An 18950-nucleotide genomic window follows, 5' to 3' on the forward strand; every position below is an offset into this window, starting at 1 on the left:
TCGATAATCTACTTTCCCGAAAAGTAGATAATCTACGTTTCGGGAAAGTAGATTACCAACTTTCCCGGAAAGTAGATTATTTCCCATTTTCTATGATACAAATTTCCCGTTTTCTATGATAAGTAGATAACCAACTTTCCCAGAGAATAGATATTTCCCATTTTCTGTGATATAAATTTCCCGTTTTCTATAATAATCTACTTCGCAAAATTTGGTAATATTTCCCCAAAAGTCGATAATCTACTTCCCCGAAAAGTCGATAATCTACTTTCCCGAAAAGTAGATAATCTACGTTTCGGGAAAGTAGATTACCAACTTTCCCGGAAAGTAGATTATTTCCCATTTTCTATGATACAAATTTCTCGTTATCTATGATAAGTAAACAACCAACTTTCTCGGAAAGTAGATTATTTCCCATTTTCTATGATACAAATTTCCCGTTTTCTATTATAATCTACTTCTGAAAATTAGGTAATAATTTTCAAAAAGTTGGTAATCTACTTCCCCGAAAAGTCGGTAATCTACTTTCCCAAAAAGTAGATTATCTACTTTTCGGGAAAGTAGATAACCAACTTTCCCGGAAAGTAGATTATTTCCCATTTTCTATGATACAAATTTCCCGTTTTCTATGATAATCTACTTCTGAAAATTAGGTAATAATTTTCAAAAAGTCGATAATCTACTTCCCCGAAAAGTCGATAATCTACTTTCCCTAAAAGTAGATAATCTACTTTTCGGGAAAGTAGATTACCAACTTTCCCGGAAAGTAGATTATTTCCCATTTTCTATGATACAAATTTCCCGTTTTCTATGATAATCTACTTCTGAAAATTAGGTAATAATTTTCAAAAAGTTGGTAATCTACTTCCCCGAAAAGTCGGTAATCTATTTTCCCACAAAGTAGATTATCTACTTTTCGGGAAAGTAGATAACCAACTGTCCCGGAAAGTAGATTATTTCCCATTTTCTATGATACAAATTTCCCGCTTTCTATAATAATCTACTTCGCAAAATTTGGTAATATTTCCCCAAAAGTCGATAATCTACTTCCCCGAAAAGTCGATAATCTACTTTCCCAATAAGTAGATAATCTACGTTTCGGGAAAGTAGATTACCAACTTTCCCGGAAAGTAGATTATTTCCCATTTTCTATGATACAAATTTCCCGTTTTCTATGATAATCTACTTCTGAAAATTAGATAATAATTTTAAAAAAGTTGGTAATCTATTTCCCCGAAAAGTAGATAATCTACTTTTCGGGAAAGTAGATAACCAACTTTCCCGGATAGTAGATTATTTCCCATTTTCTATGATACAAATTTCCCGTTTTCTATGATAATCTACTTCTGAAAATTAGGTAATAATTTTCAAAAAGTCGATAATCTACTTCCCCGAAAAGTCGATAATCTACTTTCCCGAAAAGTAGATAATCTACTTTCCCGAAAAGTAGATAATCTACGTTTCGGGAAAGTAGATTACCAACTTTCCCGGAAAGTAGATTATTTCCCATTTTCTATGATACAAATTTCCCGTTTTCTATGATAAGTAGATAACCAACTTTCCCAGAGAATAGATATTTCCCATTTTCTGTGATACAAATTTCCTGTTTTCTATAATAATCTACTTCGCAAAATTTGGTAATATTTCCCCAAAAGTCGATAATCTACTTCCCCGAAAAGTCGATAATCTACTTTCCCGAAAAGTAGATAATCTACGTTTCGGGAAAGTAGATTACCAACTTTCCCGGAAAGTAGATTATTTCCCATTTTCTATGATACAAATTTCCCGTTTTCTATGATAAGTAGATAACCAACTTTCCCAGAGAATAGATATTTCCCATTTTCTGTGATACAAATTTCCCGTTTTCTATAATAATCTACTTCGCAAAATTTGGTAATATTTCCCCAAAAGTCGATAATCTACTTCCCCGAAAAGTCGATAATCTACTTTCCCGAAAAGTAGATAATCTACGTTTCGGGAAAGTAGATTACCAACTTTCCCGGAAAGTAGATTATTTCCCATTTTCTATGATACAAATTTCCCGTTTTCTATGATAATCTACTTCTGAAAATTAGGTAATAATTTTCAAAAAGTCGATAATCTACTTCCCCGAAAAGTCGATAATCTACTTTCCCGAAAAGTAGATAATGTACTTTTCGGGAAAGTAGATTACCAACTTTCCCGGAAAGTAGATTATTTCCCATTTTCTATGATACAAATTTCCCGTTATCTATGATAAGTAGACAACCAACTTTCCCGGAAAGTAGATTATTTCCCATTTTCTATGATACAAATTTCCCGTTTTCTATTATAATCTACTTCTGAAAATTAGGTAATAATTTTCAAAAAGTTGGTAATCTACTTCCCCGAAAAGTCGGTAATCTACTTTCCCAAAAAGTAGATTATCTACTTTTCGGGAAAGTAGGTAACCAACTTTCCCGGAAAGTAGATTATTTCCCATTTTCTATGATACAAATTTCCCGTTTTCTATGATAAGTAGAAAACCAACTTTCCCAGAGAATAGATATTTCCCATTTTTTGTGATACAAATTTCCCGTTTTCTATAATAATCTACTTCGCAAAATTTGGTAATATTTCCCCAAAAGTCGATAATCTACTTCCCTGAAAAGTCGATAATCTACTTTCCCGAAAAGTAGATAATCTACGTTTCGGGAAAGTAGATTACCAACTTTCCCGGAAAGTAGATTATTTCCCATTTTCTATGATACAAATTTCCCGTTTTCTATGATAATCTACTTCTGAAAATTAGGTAATAATTTTCAAAAAGTCGATAATATACTTCCCCGAAAAGTCGATAATCTACTTTCCCGAAAAGTAGATAATGTACTTTTCGGGAAAGTAGATTACCAACTTTCCCGGAAAGTAGATTATTTCCCATTTTCTATGATACAAATTTCCCGTTATCTATGATAAGTAGACAACCAACTTTCCCGGAAAGTAGATTATTTCCCATTTTCTATGATACAAATTTCCCGTTTTCTATGATAAGTAGATAACCAACTTTCCCAGAAAATAGATATTTTCCATTTTCTGTGATACAAATTTCCCGTTTTCTATAATAATCTACTTCGCAAAATTTGGTAATATTTCCCCAAAAGTCGATAATCTACTTCCCCGAAAAGTCGATAATCTACTTTCCCGAAAAGTAGATAATCTACTTTTCGGGAAAGTAGATTACCAACTTTCCCGGAAAGTAGATTATTTCCCATTTTCTATGATACAAATTTCCCGTTTTCTATGATAAGTAGATAACCAACTTTCCCAGAGAATAGATATTTCCCATTTTCTGTGATACAAATTTCCCGTTTTCTATAATAATCTACTTCGCAAAATTTGGTAATATTTCCCCAAAAGTCGATAATCTACTTCCCCGAAAAGTCGATAATCTACTTTCCCGAAAAGTAGATAATCTACGTTTCGGGAAAGTAGATTACCAACTTTCCCGGAAAGTAGATTATTTCCCATTTTCTATGATACAAATTTCTCGTTTTCTATGATAATCTACTTCTGAAAATTAGGTAATAATTGTCAAAAAGTCGATAATCTACTTCCCCGAAAAGTCGATAATCTACTTTCCCGAAAAGTAGATAATCTACTTTTCGGGAAAGTAGATACCAACTTTCCCGGAAAGTAGATTATTTCCCATTTTCTATGATACAAATTTCCCGTTTTCTATGATAAGTAGATAACCAACTTTCCCAGAGAATAGATATTTCCCATTTTCTGTGATACAAATTTCCTGTTTTCTATAATAATCTACTTCGCAAAATTTGGTAATATTTCCCCAAAAGTCGATAATCTACTTCCCCGAAAAGTCGATAATCTACTTTCCCGAAAAGTAGATAATCTACGTTTCGGGAAAGTAGATTACCAACTTTCCCGGAAAGTAGATTATTTCCCATTTTCTATGATACAAATTTCTCGTTTTCTATGATAATCTACTTCTGAAAATTAGGTAATAATTGTCAAAAAGTCGATAATCTACTTCCCCGAAAAGTCGATAATCTACTTTCCCGAAAAGTAGATAATGTACTTTTCGGGAAAGTAGATTACCAACTTTCCCTGAAAGTAGATTATTTCCCATTTTCTATGATACAAATTTCTCGTTATCTATGATAAGTAAACAACCAACTTTCTCGGAAAGTAGATTATTTCCCATTTTCTATGATACAAATTTCCCGTTTTCTATTATAATCTACTTCTGAAAATTAGGTAATAATTTTCAAAAAGTTGGTAATCTACTTCCCCGAAAAGTCGGTAATCTACTTTCCCAAAAAGTAGATTATCTACTTTTCGGGAAAGTAGATAACCAACTTTCCCGGAAAGTAGATTATTTCCCATTTTCTATGATACAAATTTCCCGTTTTCTATGATAATCTACTTCTGAAAATTAGGTAATAATTTTCAAAAAGTTGGTAATCTACTTCCCCGAAAAGTCGGTAATCTACTTTCCCAAAAAGTAGATTATCTACTTTTCGGGAAAGTAGATAACCAACTTTCCCGGAAAGTAGATTATTTCCCATTTTCTATGATACAAATTTCCCGTTTTCTATGATAATCTACTTCTGAAAATTAGGTAATAATTTTCAAAAAGTCGATAATCTACTTCCCCGAAAAGTCGATAATCTACTTTCCCTAAAAGTAGATAATCTACTTTTCGGGAAAGTAGATTACCAACTTTCCCGGAAAGTAGATTATTTCCCATTTTCTATGATACAAATTTCCCGTTTTCTATGATAATCTATTTCTTAAAATTAGGTAATAATTTTCAAAAAGTTGGTAATCTACTTCCCCGAAAAGTCGATAATCTACTTTCCCTAAAAGTAGATAATCTACTTTTCGGGAAAGTAGATTACCAACTTTCCCGGAAAGTAGATTATTTCCCATTTTCTATGATACAAATTTCCCGTTTTCTACGATAATCGACTTCTGAAAATTAGATAATAATTTTAAAAAAGTTGGTAATCTATTTCCCCGAAAAGTCGATAATCTACTTTCCCGAAAAGTAGATTATCTACTTTTCGGGAAAGTAGATAACCAACTTTCCCGGATAGTAGATTATTTCCCATTTTCTATGATACAAATTTCCCGTTTTCTATGATAATCTACTTCTGAAAATTAGGTAATAATTTTCAAAAAGTCGATAATCTACTTCCCCGAAAAGTCGATAATCTACTTTCCCGAAAAGTAGATAATCTACTTTTCGGGAAAGTAGATTACCAACTTTCCCGGAAAGTAGATTATTTCCCATTTTCTATGATACAAATTTCCCGTTTTCTATGATAAGTAGATAACCAACTTTCCCGGAAAGTAGATTATTTCCCATTTTCTATGATACAAATTTCCCGTTTTCTATGATAATCTACTTCTGAAAATTAGGTAATAATTTTCAAAAAGTCGATAATCTACTTCCCCGAAAAGTAGATAATCTACTTTTCGGGAAAGCAGATTTTCAACTTTCCCGGAAAGTAGATTATTTCCCATTTTCTATGATACAAATTTCCCGTTTTCTATGATAAGTAGATAACCAACTTTCCCAGAAAATAGATATTTTCCATTTTTTGTGATACAAATTTCCCGTTTTCTATAATAATCTACTTCGCAAAATTTGGTAATATTTCCCCAAAAGTCGATAATCTACTTCCCCGAAAAGTCGATAATCTACTTTCCCGAAAAGTAGATAATCTACGTTTCGGGAAAGTAGATTACCAACTTTCCCGGAAAGTAGATTATTTCCCATTTTCTATGATACAAATTTCCCGTTTTCTATGATAAGTAGATAACCAACTTTCCCGGAAAGTAGATTATTTCCCATTTTCTATGATACAAATTTCCCGTTTTCTATGATAAGTAGATAAGCACATTCAGGAGTACCTATACTGAAATTTTGAACAAAATCCATTTTTTGGCCGAAAATGACAAAAATTGTAAGTCTAAAGCCTTAAAGAATTTTTGGCCAAAAATACTTTTTCTCTCAGAACTAAAATTTAATGTGCCTACCTTCATAAATACACCCAGAATACAAAAGCACCAAGAAATGACCTTGAAAACACAAAATGGCGAGCAATTTGCATTGCAAAAAATAATTAACATTTTCTAAAAGCCACTTGAACAAGTTATAATCAAGATATCAAATTTTGGTTAACAGATCCTTAAGCAGCACATTCAGGAGTACCTGACACACATCGTAAGACACTGACATACATCAAGAGACACTGACATACATCGTAAGACACTGGCATACATAGTGAGACACTGACACTTGTTTCGAGCACATGTGGCCGAACCCATATACGTGCAGGGCTACCAATGCGAGGAATGCCTCAAGGGCCGTTTTGAAACACTTCGTTTGTGGTATCAATTTGCTTCGCGCAGGAATTGTAACGGTAGTATTTTTACCGAGTGTACACTGACCATTTATTTTTTTATTAGTACAAATTAGTTACAATATTATTCATTCCAGGATGGTGACTTGAAGATGGCGGATGCAGACAGTAACAAGCGACGCCAGAGCAAAGTATTTACGGGAAAATTTTATTTTTTTCTTCTACAAAGCACATAGAGACATGAAATTACTTGTACCTGTACTAGTGTACTACCAAATGATCAATTTTTCAGCAGTGATTTACCCCAGAATTTCCTTCACTTTCATTACCTGTCCACAAGTGATTTATGATAAAAGATAGATTTATGGATTGTACTGTAGGCTCAAAGCCAAGCACTGGAGCTAATAAACCATTCTATGCTGTAGATCAAAGATACAGAAAAACGAAAAACAAAAAACTTAAACTTAAGGAAAAAGTTGTTATATCATCTCTTACTTACTGTCATCCAAACAACACCTGTGGAAAATATGAACGAATTCCATAGCTAAGTAATGTCTACTGCTTACCGTTTCCTTTATTGTCGTAATCATTTTTCTTGCTCTAACTCCCTATATACAAGTCACTATAGAATTCTGTAGTTGTAATCTACTGAATCTTTACCATCATAATTCAAAAACTAAGCATTTGGGTAAAGGTGGAGCAGACAACTAACATCAGTTGTAGTTCATTTTTATAGTTTTTCGGTTTTCAGGAAAAGTTCAGCATATTAAAACAATCTCTGCCTTCCCATGATATACTTTTTGTTAATTATTAATAATATTTTGGATTTTTTTTTACTCGTAAATCTTGGAGAAATATGCAGTAATATACTACATGTGTGTGTGTCCAACTATGAGACAGAGGGATGTCTGTAGAAGGAAAGGAGGCGAGGAAGGGAATGGGGGAGGAGAGAGAGAGTTAGCTGTATAAAAGGGGAGAATAACACAACCAGAAGAAACATGTATACAACTTTATTACAAAACAATATAAATTATAAAAATACACGTACCGTACCGGCAACCTCCTCACCATGTTTTGAACAGAATTCTTGTAACAAACACTTCATAGATTCCCGCCACTTCCCATGGGATACAGACACTTTCCTTGGCGCACAGACACTATCCATACACCACAGACACGGTCCACTGACTACAGACACTGCCCACTAACCACCAACACTGGCCCCAGACACTGACCACCAACACTGGCCACATACACTGCCCACTAACCACCAACAGTGGCCACAGACACTGACCACCAACACTGGCCACATACACTGCCCACTAACCACCAACAGTGGCCACAGACACTGACCACCAACACTGGCCACATACACTGCCCACTAACCACCAACAGTGGCCACAGACACTGCCTACTAACCACCAACACTGGCCACAGACATTGCCCACCGACCACCAACACTGGCCACAGACATTGCCCACCGACCACCAACACTGGCCACAGACATTGCCCACCGACCACCAACACTGGCTACAGACACTGCCCACTGACCACCAACACTGGCCACAGACACTGCCTACTGACCACCAACACTGGCCACAGACAATCCTATGACCATCAACACTGACCACAGACACTGTCCACTGGCCGCAGACACTGTCCACTGGCCACAGACAGTCCTCTGACCACCCACACTGGCCACAGACACTGTCCACTGGCCGCAGACACTGTCCACTGACCATATAATAGATAATGGCTGTACGCCCATAGCCACTATTTGCCAACAGATGTTCATCTTTCTTACACCTGCTCCAAGAAATTTCATTATCACAGGTGTGTAGGCTGCGTGAGGAGTCATGTCACGGGTGTTATACTGAGTCGTTAGTGCAGGTGTCCTCCAGCACCTGCGTTGACACCTGTGGAGAAAATATGAGGGAACTAGACAAGTTGTGTTAGCGTATATCTGAGTGAAGTGTTAGTTAACCTGGCAAAATTATTGTGCATTATTCTTGTATTTTTTAATATTATTTGTCACCACTTATCGACTTAATAGCCGTTCGGGCGGCTGAGTTATCATACAGTACAGTATTGGTGAGAGATGCGCGCGTTACCACCAACACATCATCCAGTGATTTTCAGTTATCTATATAATTTATGGTATATTATCTATGACTTGCTAGTTATCATATCTATTATTTTCTATATTTGGGACATGTGGTTTGTTTCGTACGTCTGGCAGCGGGAAGAAGGTAACACGGATCCACTTATTATTTTTATATACAATACTGTATCTATCACTCCCTTTTCTAACGTCTAATATCATTTATCTATTGTATATTGGGATCACCTGAAGAATCTCCACCACAGCCTAATTCACCTAAAGATTAACTACCCCAACGCTAACTTAACCTAACCTCATTTCCCAAACGCTTTCTTAAATTTACTTTAGATTTTTTTTCTTGCCCAGACAATTTTTGGGGAGAAATTTACTTACCCAGATATTTTATTCGAAAAGTTAATTTAAATACTCATCTTAAAAAATCAAATTTATTGTGTGCATTAACTCATAGGTCACTAGTGCCCTGAGGCGGGGCTGCTGGGCACTGCTAATCTGCAAAACACGACACAAACCAACATGTAATCCAAATGATACTAAATGTTATATAATAATTCCTTGAGCTGAATTTACAGGATTTTTCAGGTATTCCGACTCTCACTCGGCCCATTTACCTCAATAATATCGTTGTTATTATTCCCTCTGTGTCTGCTTTTAAGTCTAAGTAAGTTGTATCGATATCATTATAGTATGAATGGGGTGGGGTGAGGGGTTAAGTGTGTGGGGGTGAGTGTATAGGGGAGTGAGAGTGACTGTGTAGGTGTGAGTATGTGTGGGGGTGTAGGGTGAGTGTGTTAGGGAGTGAAGGGTGATGTGTTGCGGAGTGGAGTGAGTGTGTAGGTGTGAGGGGTGAGTGTATGTGGGGGTGTGGGATGAGTGTGTTAGGGAGTGAAGGGTGATTGCGTGGGGGTGAGGGGTGAGTGTAAGTGGAGGTATGTGTGTGTGTGTGTGTGTGTGTGTGTGTGTGTGTGTGTGTGTGTGTGTGTGTGTGTGTGTGTATGTGAGGGGGTGGAGGTTGGGGGTGACTTACCTGGGGGTCGGCCAGGGGGGTGAGGGGAGTGGTGAGAGCAACGAGGGGAGTGATGGAAGTCTCTTGCCAAGGTGTGTCGCTCCCTCTCTCTTCTCCAGAACCCCCCACACAGTACACTGTAGGGGGAACACCTGGTTATAGTGGTGGTGATAGAGGTGATCTTGATGAAATGATGACCAGTGGCAATGATAATGATGATGACAATTATATATATATATGTATATATGTAATGTTTCTCCCAGTTAATTTATTTACATCTCTCTCTCTCTCTCTCTCTCTCTCTCAACATCCCATTAGCCCATAAAGCTCCCCCTCCCCCTTGAACCTTGAGGGTTACCTGATGCACGTGACTCCAAGGTAAGACTTGAGTGACTTGTGGAGTGGTGAAGATCATGGTGGAGCGGCCTGGTGTTGGTGGATGGAGAACCCCCTTCACCAACACCTCCATCTCCCTGCTGGTGGTGCTTCAGTCTCACCACCACCACCGCCAGGGTAAAGAGAAGTAGCAATACGCCCATCCCACCCAGTAAGCCACCCACTAATCCGCCCACTGTGCCGTCTAGCGCTCCCCACAGGCTGTCGTCGATGGGTAGCGGGTCCTCCTGGGCGGGCACAATCGTAGACGGCTCTGTGGGGAAGGGAGGCACGATACACTATGAGTTTATAATGTCATTACTTAATATTAAAGGTTAGGTTAGGTTAGGTTAGGTTAGGTTAGGTTAGGTTATGTTAGGTTAGGTGAGTTTCTTATTAGTCATTACTTAATATTAAAGGTTAGGTTATGTTAGGTTAGGTGAGTTTCTTATTAGTCATTACTTAATATTAAAGTTTATTTATTACTTTGGTTAACTGAAGTGTAGTGATGTTCTTAAGTAGCATAATGGAGTGGTGTATTTAAGTGCTTTGGTGAAGTGTCTAACGCACTTTAGTGATGTACTACAGTAAATAAAGTGACATTATGTAACAAGGTGAAGAAGACGTGCACTAAGACGTGTACTGACGTGTAAGGTGTAGGGAGGGGTGTGGAGGAGGTGTACTGACGTGTAAGGTATAGGGAGGGGTGTGGAGGAGGTGTACTGACGTGTAAGGTGTAGGGAGGGGTGTGGGGGAGGTGTACTGACGTGTAAGATGTAGGGAGGGGTGTGGGCGAGGTGTACTGACGTGTAAGGTGTAGGGAGGGGTGTGGAGGGGTGTACTGACGTGTAAGGTGTAGGGGAGGGGTGTGGAGGAGGTGTACTGACGTGTAAGGTGTAGGGAGGGGTGTGGAGGTGTACTGACGTGTAAGGTGTAGGGAGGTGGTGTGTGTAGGGAGGTGTACTGACGTGTAAGGTGTAGGGAGGGTGTGGAGGAGGTGTACTGACGTGTAAGGTGTAGGGAGGGGTGTGGAGGGGGTGTACTGACCTTTAAGATGTATGGAGGGGTGTGGAGGGGTGCGGGCGTGGAGGCGAAGGGGCTTGGAGCGGGCGTGTGGGGTGACAGCATATAGCATTAACAGAAAGTGTTTGTCAGGAGGAAGGTCGCCCACCGTCAGCTCCGGTCGAGCACTGCTGACGTTGTCTATTAAAGTTCCCTCCGACCATACCTGTGCGTGTGAGAGAAACTGGTGGTGTGAGAGAGAGAGAGAGAAAACTGGGGATAAATATAGACACAGAAGCATCAGAGAACGATAGATATGTAGAAGCACTAGATAGATAGATAGTGAGAGAGACAGATGAATAGAGGGAGAGAGAGAATAGATAAAATTAGATAGAAAGATAAAAAAAAGAAACGAGATGTAAATTTCACTCAATATTTGAAGTTAGAGAAAGAAAGACAAAATAAACCTGTCATATTGGAGCTGTTGGTCACCACTCTTGTGTATCATGGGGAAATATGAGGTATATTGACTCTCTCTCTCTCTCTCTCTCTCTCCACCTTCCATTCCTCAAATTCACAAATAAAGCCAACACAAGATGTTCCGCCATCACCCACAACTTACCCAAGACAAATGATTTTAATCTTGGCCAAACAAAAGTTAGTTGGGCAGAAAATCTCTTGTGGATAGACAGATTGAGTTGAAGGATTCCATCATCCAATTCGTGGTCGTCTTTGTGATTTAGTTTTGACAGATTGACTTTAAGCAATCAGTCACTCAACGATTTGACTGACTAGATATTTAATACATAAATCAATCATTCTTTCAATCTTTTGTGAATCAAATTGTGGATTAAAAGTACATTTAAACAATTGTTTAACCAGTTAATTGTTTAGGTTTCTTGTAAAATCATCAATTTATCCTTCACTTACTCTGTGGATTAAGGAACTTTTAAGGCTTGAATAAGACTTATGTGTGTCCGGTGGATTTTTCTCTAAAGACGCCTTGGAACTAACTGCCTTGGGAACCTGTTCAAGATATTAGTATAAATGTATAATTCATCTCTCCTGGTGGGTTTATACAATGATGTTCACCAAATTTATTCACGAGTATGTATGTACTGTACAGTCGCGGTCACCGGTCCCCCCCTACTGCCATAGTCCATCCACGAGCTCAAGACCTTTTACACGACGGGTCACAAGAGGCTGGGGGAGCTAGGGGTGGCGGACCTGGGTTTCAGATTTCAGATTTGGCCCGCGAGGGGGCTAGTTTATTGGGTACCCCCTTGCATCCTGTGCAAGGCGAAGCGCAGACCTGGGTAGAGTAGGGCACAAGTCAAAGGTAACTTAAGTAGTGAGAGTGTACAGTATGTGGTCTTAGAATTATCCTTAACGCCTGAAGAAGGCGTTAAGGTTGGTGGATGGATGATTGACGTTGATGGCCTTAATGACCCTGGCAGTTGATTGGCCTAAAGCCCAAACAACCAACCAAGCAGGAGGGCGGGTGTCCGGGGAGGCGTCATATGGACTTAACTTTCCATTAGTTATCTATGCCTTTACTTGAGATTCTGCGGAGGAATGGGAGTGAGCTTTTGGCAGGTAATGTGTCATTAGGGTTGATAAGGCGTCTGGCTTCCGTGAGGGAAGCAATTTGCATCGCAAACCGCCCTCCCGAATCCCCCCCCCCCTCAAACAACGGTCCTCCCGCAGGTCAACCATTCCCCCTCTCCACCCCACGTGACTTGTAGCGCAGATAGGACCCCGCCAGGCGCAAGGGTGTCCGAGTATATATCAAAAGTCAGTGCGTGGGCTAAAGATTTTAAACCTAGACGCACGGATATGAATTGTGCTGAATCTCATGCGACCTAATGTTTAAACAAACATGTCATTGCCACTCCTTGTTTAGCGCTTATAAACTGAAATTATATTATATTCCTTAACATATTATCTCGGCTTAAATTTTACATTCTTTCTTTTGTATAATAGTAATGTCAAGACCCTTAGTGACTGAAGTTAAGTCGGTAATTTTTAGTGAGTGAAATCGTTGTGTGAACTGGAAGGTTTTAGTTGCTATGCGTATAATTCATTCATAGTCATTCGGTTTATGTCATCAATTAGCTACCAATCATCGGTAATTTAAGAATTTATCCGCCCTGCAGTCAATCATCCAATTATTCTTCCAATTACACAAATAATTGGCCAGTCGGTCACGCAGTAAACATAATATTCAATCATTCCCTCTTTTTTTTCTCCCCTTATAAATTAATTCCCATTCACGGGGCTATCATCTACTCATTCAGCCATGCAATCATTCAACTCAATTGCAAGCGTATAAACCAATCATCGAAACATAAAAATAATTATCCAATTAACAATTTACCAATCACTCACTCACTCACTCCATCTTTTCATCAAACACTGAGAGTGAAAGTGGCCCGTTTTCTGTGACAGATTGCTGTAGAGTGAAGCGTATACTAATACATTTTACCTCACCGGGACTGTTCTCTCGCCCGAAAATACACGAAAGTCTAACATACACAAGTTTATTTTCTTTCCTGGTATATTCTATTACTATAACTACCTAACATAAGACTCATATCAACAATACACACGCAGAAATGCATAACCACATGATAACACTTCTCTTAACTAATGAATTCTTGGAAAAGTCACACTGGCCCGCGGCGAGTTTATAAATTCTGTAATTACTTAACTTTATACGACATTATTTCTCACTTACTGTAATAACTGTCAAATTACCATGTTGTAGACGCTGTAATAGTAGGGGTGTTTATTACCGTTGTAGTACTAAGCCTGGCGTGTGCCCCAAGACAGCTGTTTCTCCACAGGATACCAACCTGTGTGTGTGTGTGTGTTAGAGGATGTGAATGGTCGTATGTAAGAGGATGTCTGGATGTGAATGGTCGTATGTTAGAGGATGTGAATGATCGTATGTAAGAGGATGTCTGGATGTGAAATGTCGTTTGTTAGAGGATGTGAATGATCGTATGTAAGAGGATGTCTGGATGTGAATGGCGTATGTTAAAGGATGTGAATGATCGTATGTAAGAGGATGTCTGGATGTGAAATGTCGTTTGTTAGAGGATGTGAATGATCGTATGTAAGAGGATGTCTGGATGTGAATGGTCGTATGTTAGAGGATGTGAATGATCGTATGTAAGAGGATGTCTGGATGTGAAATGTCGTTTGTTAGAGGATGTGAATGATCGTATGTAAGAGGATGTCTGAATGTGAAATGTCGTTTGTTAGAGGATGTGAATGGTCGTATGTAAGAGGATGTCTGGATGTGAATGGTCGTATGTTAGAGGATGTGAATGATCGTATGTAAGAGGATGTCTGGATGTGAAATGTCGTTTGTTAGAGGATGTGAATGATCGTATGTAAGAGGATGTCTGGATGTGAATGGCGTATGTTAAAGGATGTGAATGGTCATATGTTGGAGGATGTCTGGATGTGAATGGTCGTATGTTAGAGGATGTGAATGATCGTATGTAAGAGGATGTCTGGATGTGAAATGTCGTTTGTTAGAGGATGTGAATGATCGTATGTAAGAGGATGTCTGGATGTGAATGGCGTATGTTAAAGGATGTGAATGGTCATATGTTGGAGGATGTCTGGATGTGAATGGTCATATGTTAGAGTATGTCTGGATGTGAATGGTCATATGTTAGAGGATGTGAATGGTCATATGTTAGAGGATGTCTGGATGTGAATGGTCATATGTTAGAGGATGTGAATGGTCATATGCTACAGGATGTCTGGATGTGAATGGTCATATGTTAGAGTATGTCTGGATGTGAATGGTCATATGTTAGAGGATGTGAATGGTCATATGTTAGAGGAGGATGTGAATGGTCATATGCTACAGGAGTGTCTGGATGTGAATGGTCATATGTTAGAGTATGTCTGGATGTGAATGGTCATATGTTAGAGGATGTGAATGGTCATATGTTAGAGTATGTCTGGATGTGAATGGTCATATGTTAGAGGATGTGAATGGTCATATGTTAGAGGATGTGAATGGTCATATGTTAGAGGATGTCTGGATGTGAATGGTCATATGTTAGAGAATGTGAATGGTCATATGTTGGAGGATGTCTGGATGTGAAATGTCATATGTTAGAGGATGTCTGGATGTGAATGGTCGTATGTTAGAGAATGTGAATGGTCATATGTTAGAGAATGTGAATGGTCATATGTTAGAGAATGTGAATGGTCGTATGTTAGGGAATGTGAATGGTCATATGTTAGAGAATGTGAATGGTCATATGTTAGAGGATGTGAATGGTCGTATGTTAGAGGATGTGAATGGTCATATGTTAGAGAATGTGAATGGTCATATGTTAGAGGATGTGAATGGTCTCTATGTTAGAGGATGTGAATGGTCATATGTTAGAGGATGTCTGGATGTGAATGGTCGTATGTTAGAGGATGTGAATGGTCATATGTTAGAGGATGTGAATGGTCATATGTTAGAGGATGTGAATGGTCATATGTTAGAGGATGTCTGGATGTGAATGGTCGTATGTTAGAGGATGTGAATGGTCATATGTTAGAGAATGTGAATGGTCATATGTTAGAATGTGAATGGTCATATGTTAGAGGATGTCTGGATGTGAATGGTCATATGTTAGAGGATGTGAATGGTCATATGTTAGAGGATGTGAATGGTCATATGTTGGAGGATGTCTGGATGTGAATGGTCATATGTTAGAGGATGTCTGGATGTGAATGGTCGTATGTTAGAGAATGTGAATGGTCATATTTTAGAGAATGTGAATGGTCATATGTTAGAGAATGTGAATGGTCATATGTTAGAGGATGTCTGGATGTGAATGGTCATATGTTAGAGGATGTGAATGGTCATATGTTAGAGAATGTGAATGGTCATATGTTAGAGAATGTGAATGGTCATATGTTAGAGGATGTCTGGATGTGAATGGTCATATGTTAGAGGATGTCTGGATGTGAATGGTCGTATGTTAGAGAATGTGAATGGTCATATTTTAGAGAATGTGAATGGTCATATGTTAGAGAATGTGAATGGTCATATGTTAGAGAATGTCTGGATGTGAATGGTCATATGTTAGAGAATGTGAATGGTCATATGTTAGAGAAGGATGTGAATGGTCATATGTTAGAGAATGTGAATGGTCATATGTTAGAGGATGTGAATGGTCATATGTTAGAGGATGTCTGGATGTGAATGGTCATATGTTATGTGAATGGTCATATGTTGGAGGATGTCTGGATGTGGTCATATGTTAGAGGATGTCTGGATGTGAATGGTCGTAGATGTCTGGATGTGAATGGTCATGTTAGAGGATGTGAATGGTCATATGATGAATGGTCTATGTTGGGAGGAATGGTCGTATGTTAGAGGATGTGAATGGTCATATGTTAGGGATGTCTGGATGTGAATGGTCATATGTTAGAGGATGTCTGGATGTGAATGGTCATATGTTAGAGGATGTGAATGGTCATATGTTGTTAGGATGTGAATGGTCATATGTTGGAGGATGTCTGGATGTGAATGGTCATATGCTAGGATGTCTGGATGTGAATGGTCATATGTTAGAGGATGTGAATGGTCATATGTTGGAGGATGTCTGGATGTGAATGGTCATATGTTAGAGGATGTCTGGATGTGAATGGTCATATGTTAGAGGATGTGAATGGTCGTATGTTAGAGGATGTGAATGGTCGTATGTTAGAGGATGTGAATGGTCGTATGTTAGAGGATGTGAATGGTCGTATGTTAGAGGATGTGAATGGTCGTATGTTAGAGGATGTGAATGGTCGTATATTAGGAGAGAGAAACGAAAAAAAAAAACACACACACACAAAAAAAAACAAGAGCTAACATCCTATTTTGATCTGCTAATGACGAAAGTTCCATCATTGAAAACTCGTATCTCCTTCAACCAGGGAAACTTTTTCTCGACTTCTGAACTAAAGAAGAAAAAAAAACACTTTACCCCGCCTCTCGTTACGGAACTACTACTGATATTGACTTTATTTACCTGGCTTTATGAGTACTGTAAGTTATAACAGCGAGGTCCTCCAGAGTTGTGAGGTTGTGACAATATATGGTCATCTGTATGTTGTGTCATAACCTCACAACACTATAGCATAACCTAACCTAACCTAACCTTACAACACTATAGTACCATGCTGTCATAACCTTCCAACACTATAGCACCATGCTGTCATAACCTTCCAACACTATAGCACCATGCTGTCATAACCTTCCAACACTATAGCACCATGCTGTCATAACCTCACAATACTATAAGTTCATGTTACATCACAACCTACAACACATAAGGTTATTCACTCTAAACTTCAGCAGGTGAGTCAAACGCCACTGATGAAATGTGCAATTAAAAACTTTGACCGTAAATTTAGGTAACACGTCACCCAAAATAATACTTCTTAAACGAGACATTCACGGTGGCACGCTTGTTAATGGAGGTGTGTCCGCGTTACACAAACCTGTAATACCACACCTGCAACATTTACCTCTATAGCACAACACACCTGTAAGACCACACCTGCAACAATTACCACTATAACAACAACAAACCTGTAAGACCATACCTGAAACAATTACCTCTATAACATAACACAACTGTAAGACCACACCTGCAACAATTACCTCAATAACACAACACACCTGTAAGACCACACCTGAAACAATTACCTCAATAACACAACACACCTGTAAGACCACACCTGCAACAATTACCACTATAACAACAACAAACCTGTAAGACCATACCTGCAACAATTACCTCTATAACATAACACAACTGTAAGGCCACACCTGCAACAATTACCTCAATAACACAACACACCTGTAAGACCACACCTGAAACAATAATGGCTATAAAATTATGAACATTAGCTTGTTGTCACAAACGCTCAATCATAGAAAATGGATATTGCTTATTTTTTTTTTTTTTTTCGGGGAGGGGAAACGATGGAAAATGAACGCATTATGCCTGGCGGGAAATCTAATTATCGGCAGCTTTGGAAATTAACAGAGAAATCATTATTTTCATTTTTTTTCTTCTGTTTCTGGTGTGTGAGGGAGACTGACGGACTGACACACCGATGATTGAAAACGCCATCTGTTGATTTGTTGCGACACAGTGACGTATATGATGGCTATATATCGACTGAAAGTAGAAACTTGTGTGTGTGTATGTTTGTGTTGTCACCATCAAAACATATATCAATATAGCAAATAAAATATTATCACCGCCAAAATATTGACGAGGAGTTCAACGAAATTCTTATAGCCGCTAAAATTATTGACCATTGCGGCAACCGAACTATTATGATCGCCAAAATACCGACCAGAACGGCAGTTAATCGCTTAAACTCCATCATTTACTGGTTACTGTGATCAGAATTATTTTTATGAATTATTACATAGCTGCTGTATAATTATTGGTGATAATCATGACCATCCAAGTGATAATCACATAATTACAGGTGAAATTAATCGGGATAATCGTTATTCGAATTATTGATTAATTACATTGAACCGTTTGGATCATAGGTGTGATTGACCTGTGACATTCAATGTGACCTTGTGTGACTCTGAGTTGACCTCTAATAAACCTAGATGACTGTGGTAAGTTTAATTGGTGACTTACAGTGAATTACAATAACCTTCAGTAATTTGCAGTGACCTTTAGTGACCTGCCATGATCTTCAATGACCTTCAGTCAGTCAGTGATCTTTCGTGTCCCGCCATGACCATTAGTGACTTACGATGATCTTCAGCGACCTACGATGACCTACAATTACCTATGATTACCTTCAGTGACCTCTGTGCTCACCTCCAGGTTGGTGCTGGGTCTGACCCCGGATGACCTGACGAAGCTTATACCTGGGGCGTGGTGAACCTGTGTCAACTCCTGCTGGTCACTCTCCGTCGGTGCCAGGTCATGACACTTAACCTCCAACCGGGTCAACCCCACGACTGTGACGTTGCAGTCCCGGAGTGGCTGAGGTGGATCTGTGGACAACCAATCAAGGACAAGGATTTAGTTTTTGTGGTGTTGGTGGTGGT

At 38.6% G+C, this 18950-nt stretch overlaps 1 protein-coding gene across 1 annotated transcript in view; it reads right to left on the minus strand.

The window, feature by feature from the left end:
• Positions 1–7339: 7339 nt before the first annotated feature.
• LOC121877358 overlaps positions 7340–18950 on the minus strand; it is a 55511-nt gene continuing 43900 nt past the window's right edge. Inside the window, exons 9-13 of the mRNA XM_042383081.1 lie at positions 18718–18896; positions 10895–11075; positions 9831–10121; positions 9494–9609; positions 7340–8263 (exon numbers count right to left, since the gene is read on the minus strand). Coding sequence (XP_042239015.1) covers positions 8216–8263; positions 9494–9609; positions 9831–10121; positions 10895–11075; positions 18718–18896 — 815 coding nt within the window. The 3' untranslated portion in view covers positions 7340–8215. The remainder of the gene's footprint in view (positions 8264–9493; positions 9610–9830; positions 10122–10894; positions 11076–18717; positions 18897–18950) is intronic.

Source organism: Homarus americanus, unplaced genomic scaffold, assembly GCF_018991925.1.
Source record: "Homarus americanus isolate GMGI-L3 unplaced genomic scaffold, GMGI_Hamer_2.0 scaffold367, whole genome shotgun sequence".
Taxonomy (NCBI): domain Eukaryota; kingdom Metazoa; phylum Arthropoda; class Malacostraca; order Decapoda; family Nephropidae; genus Homarus; species Homarus americanus.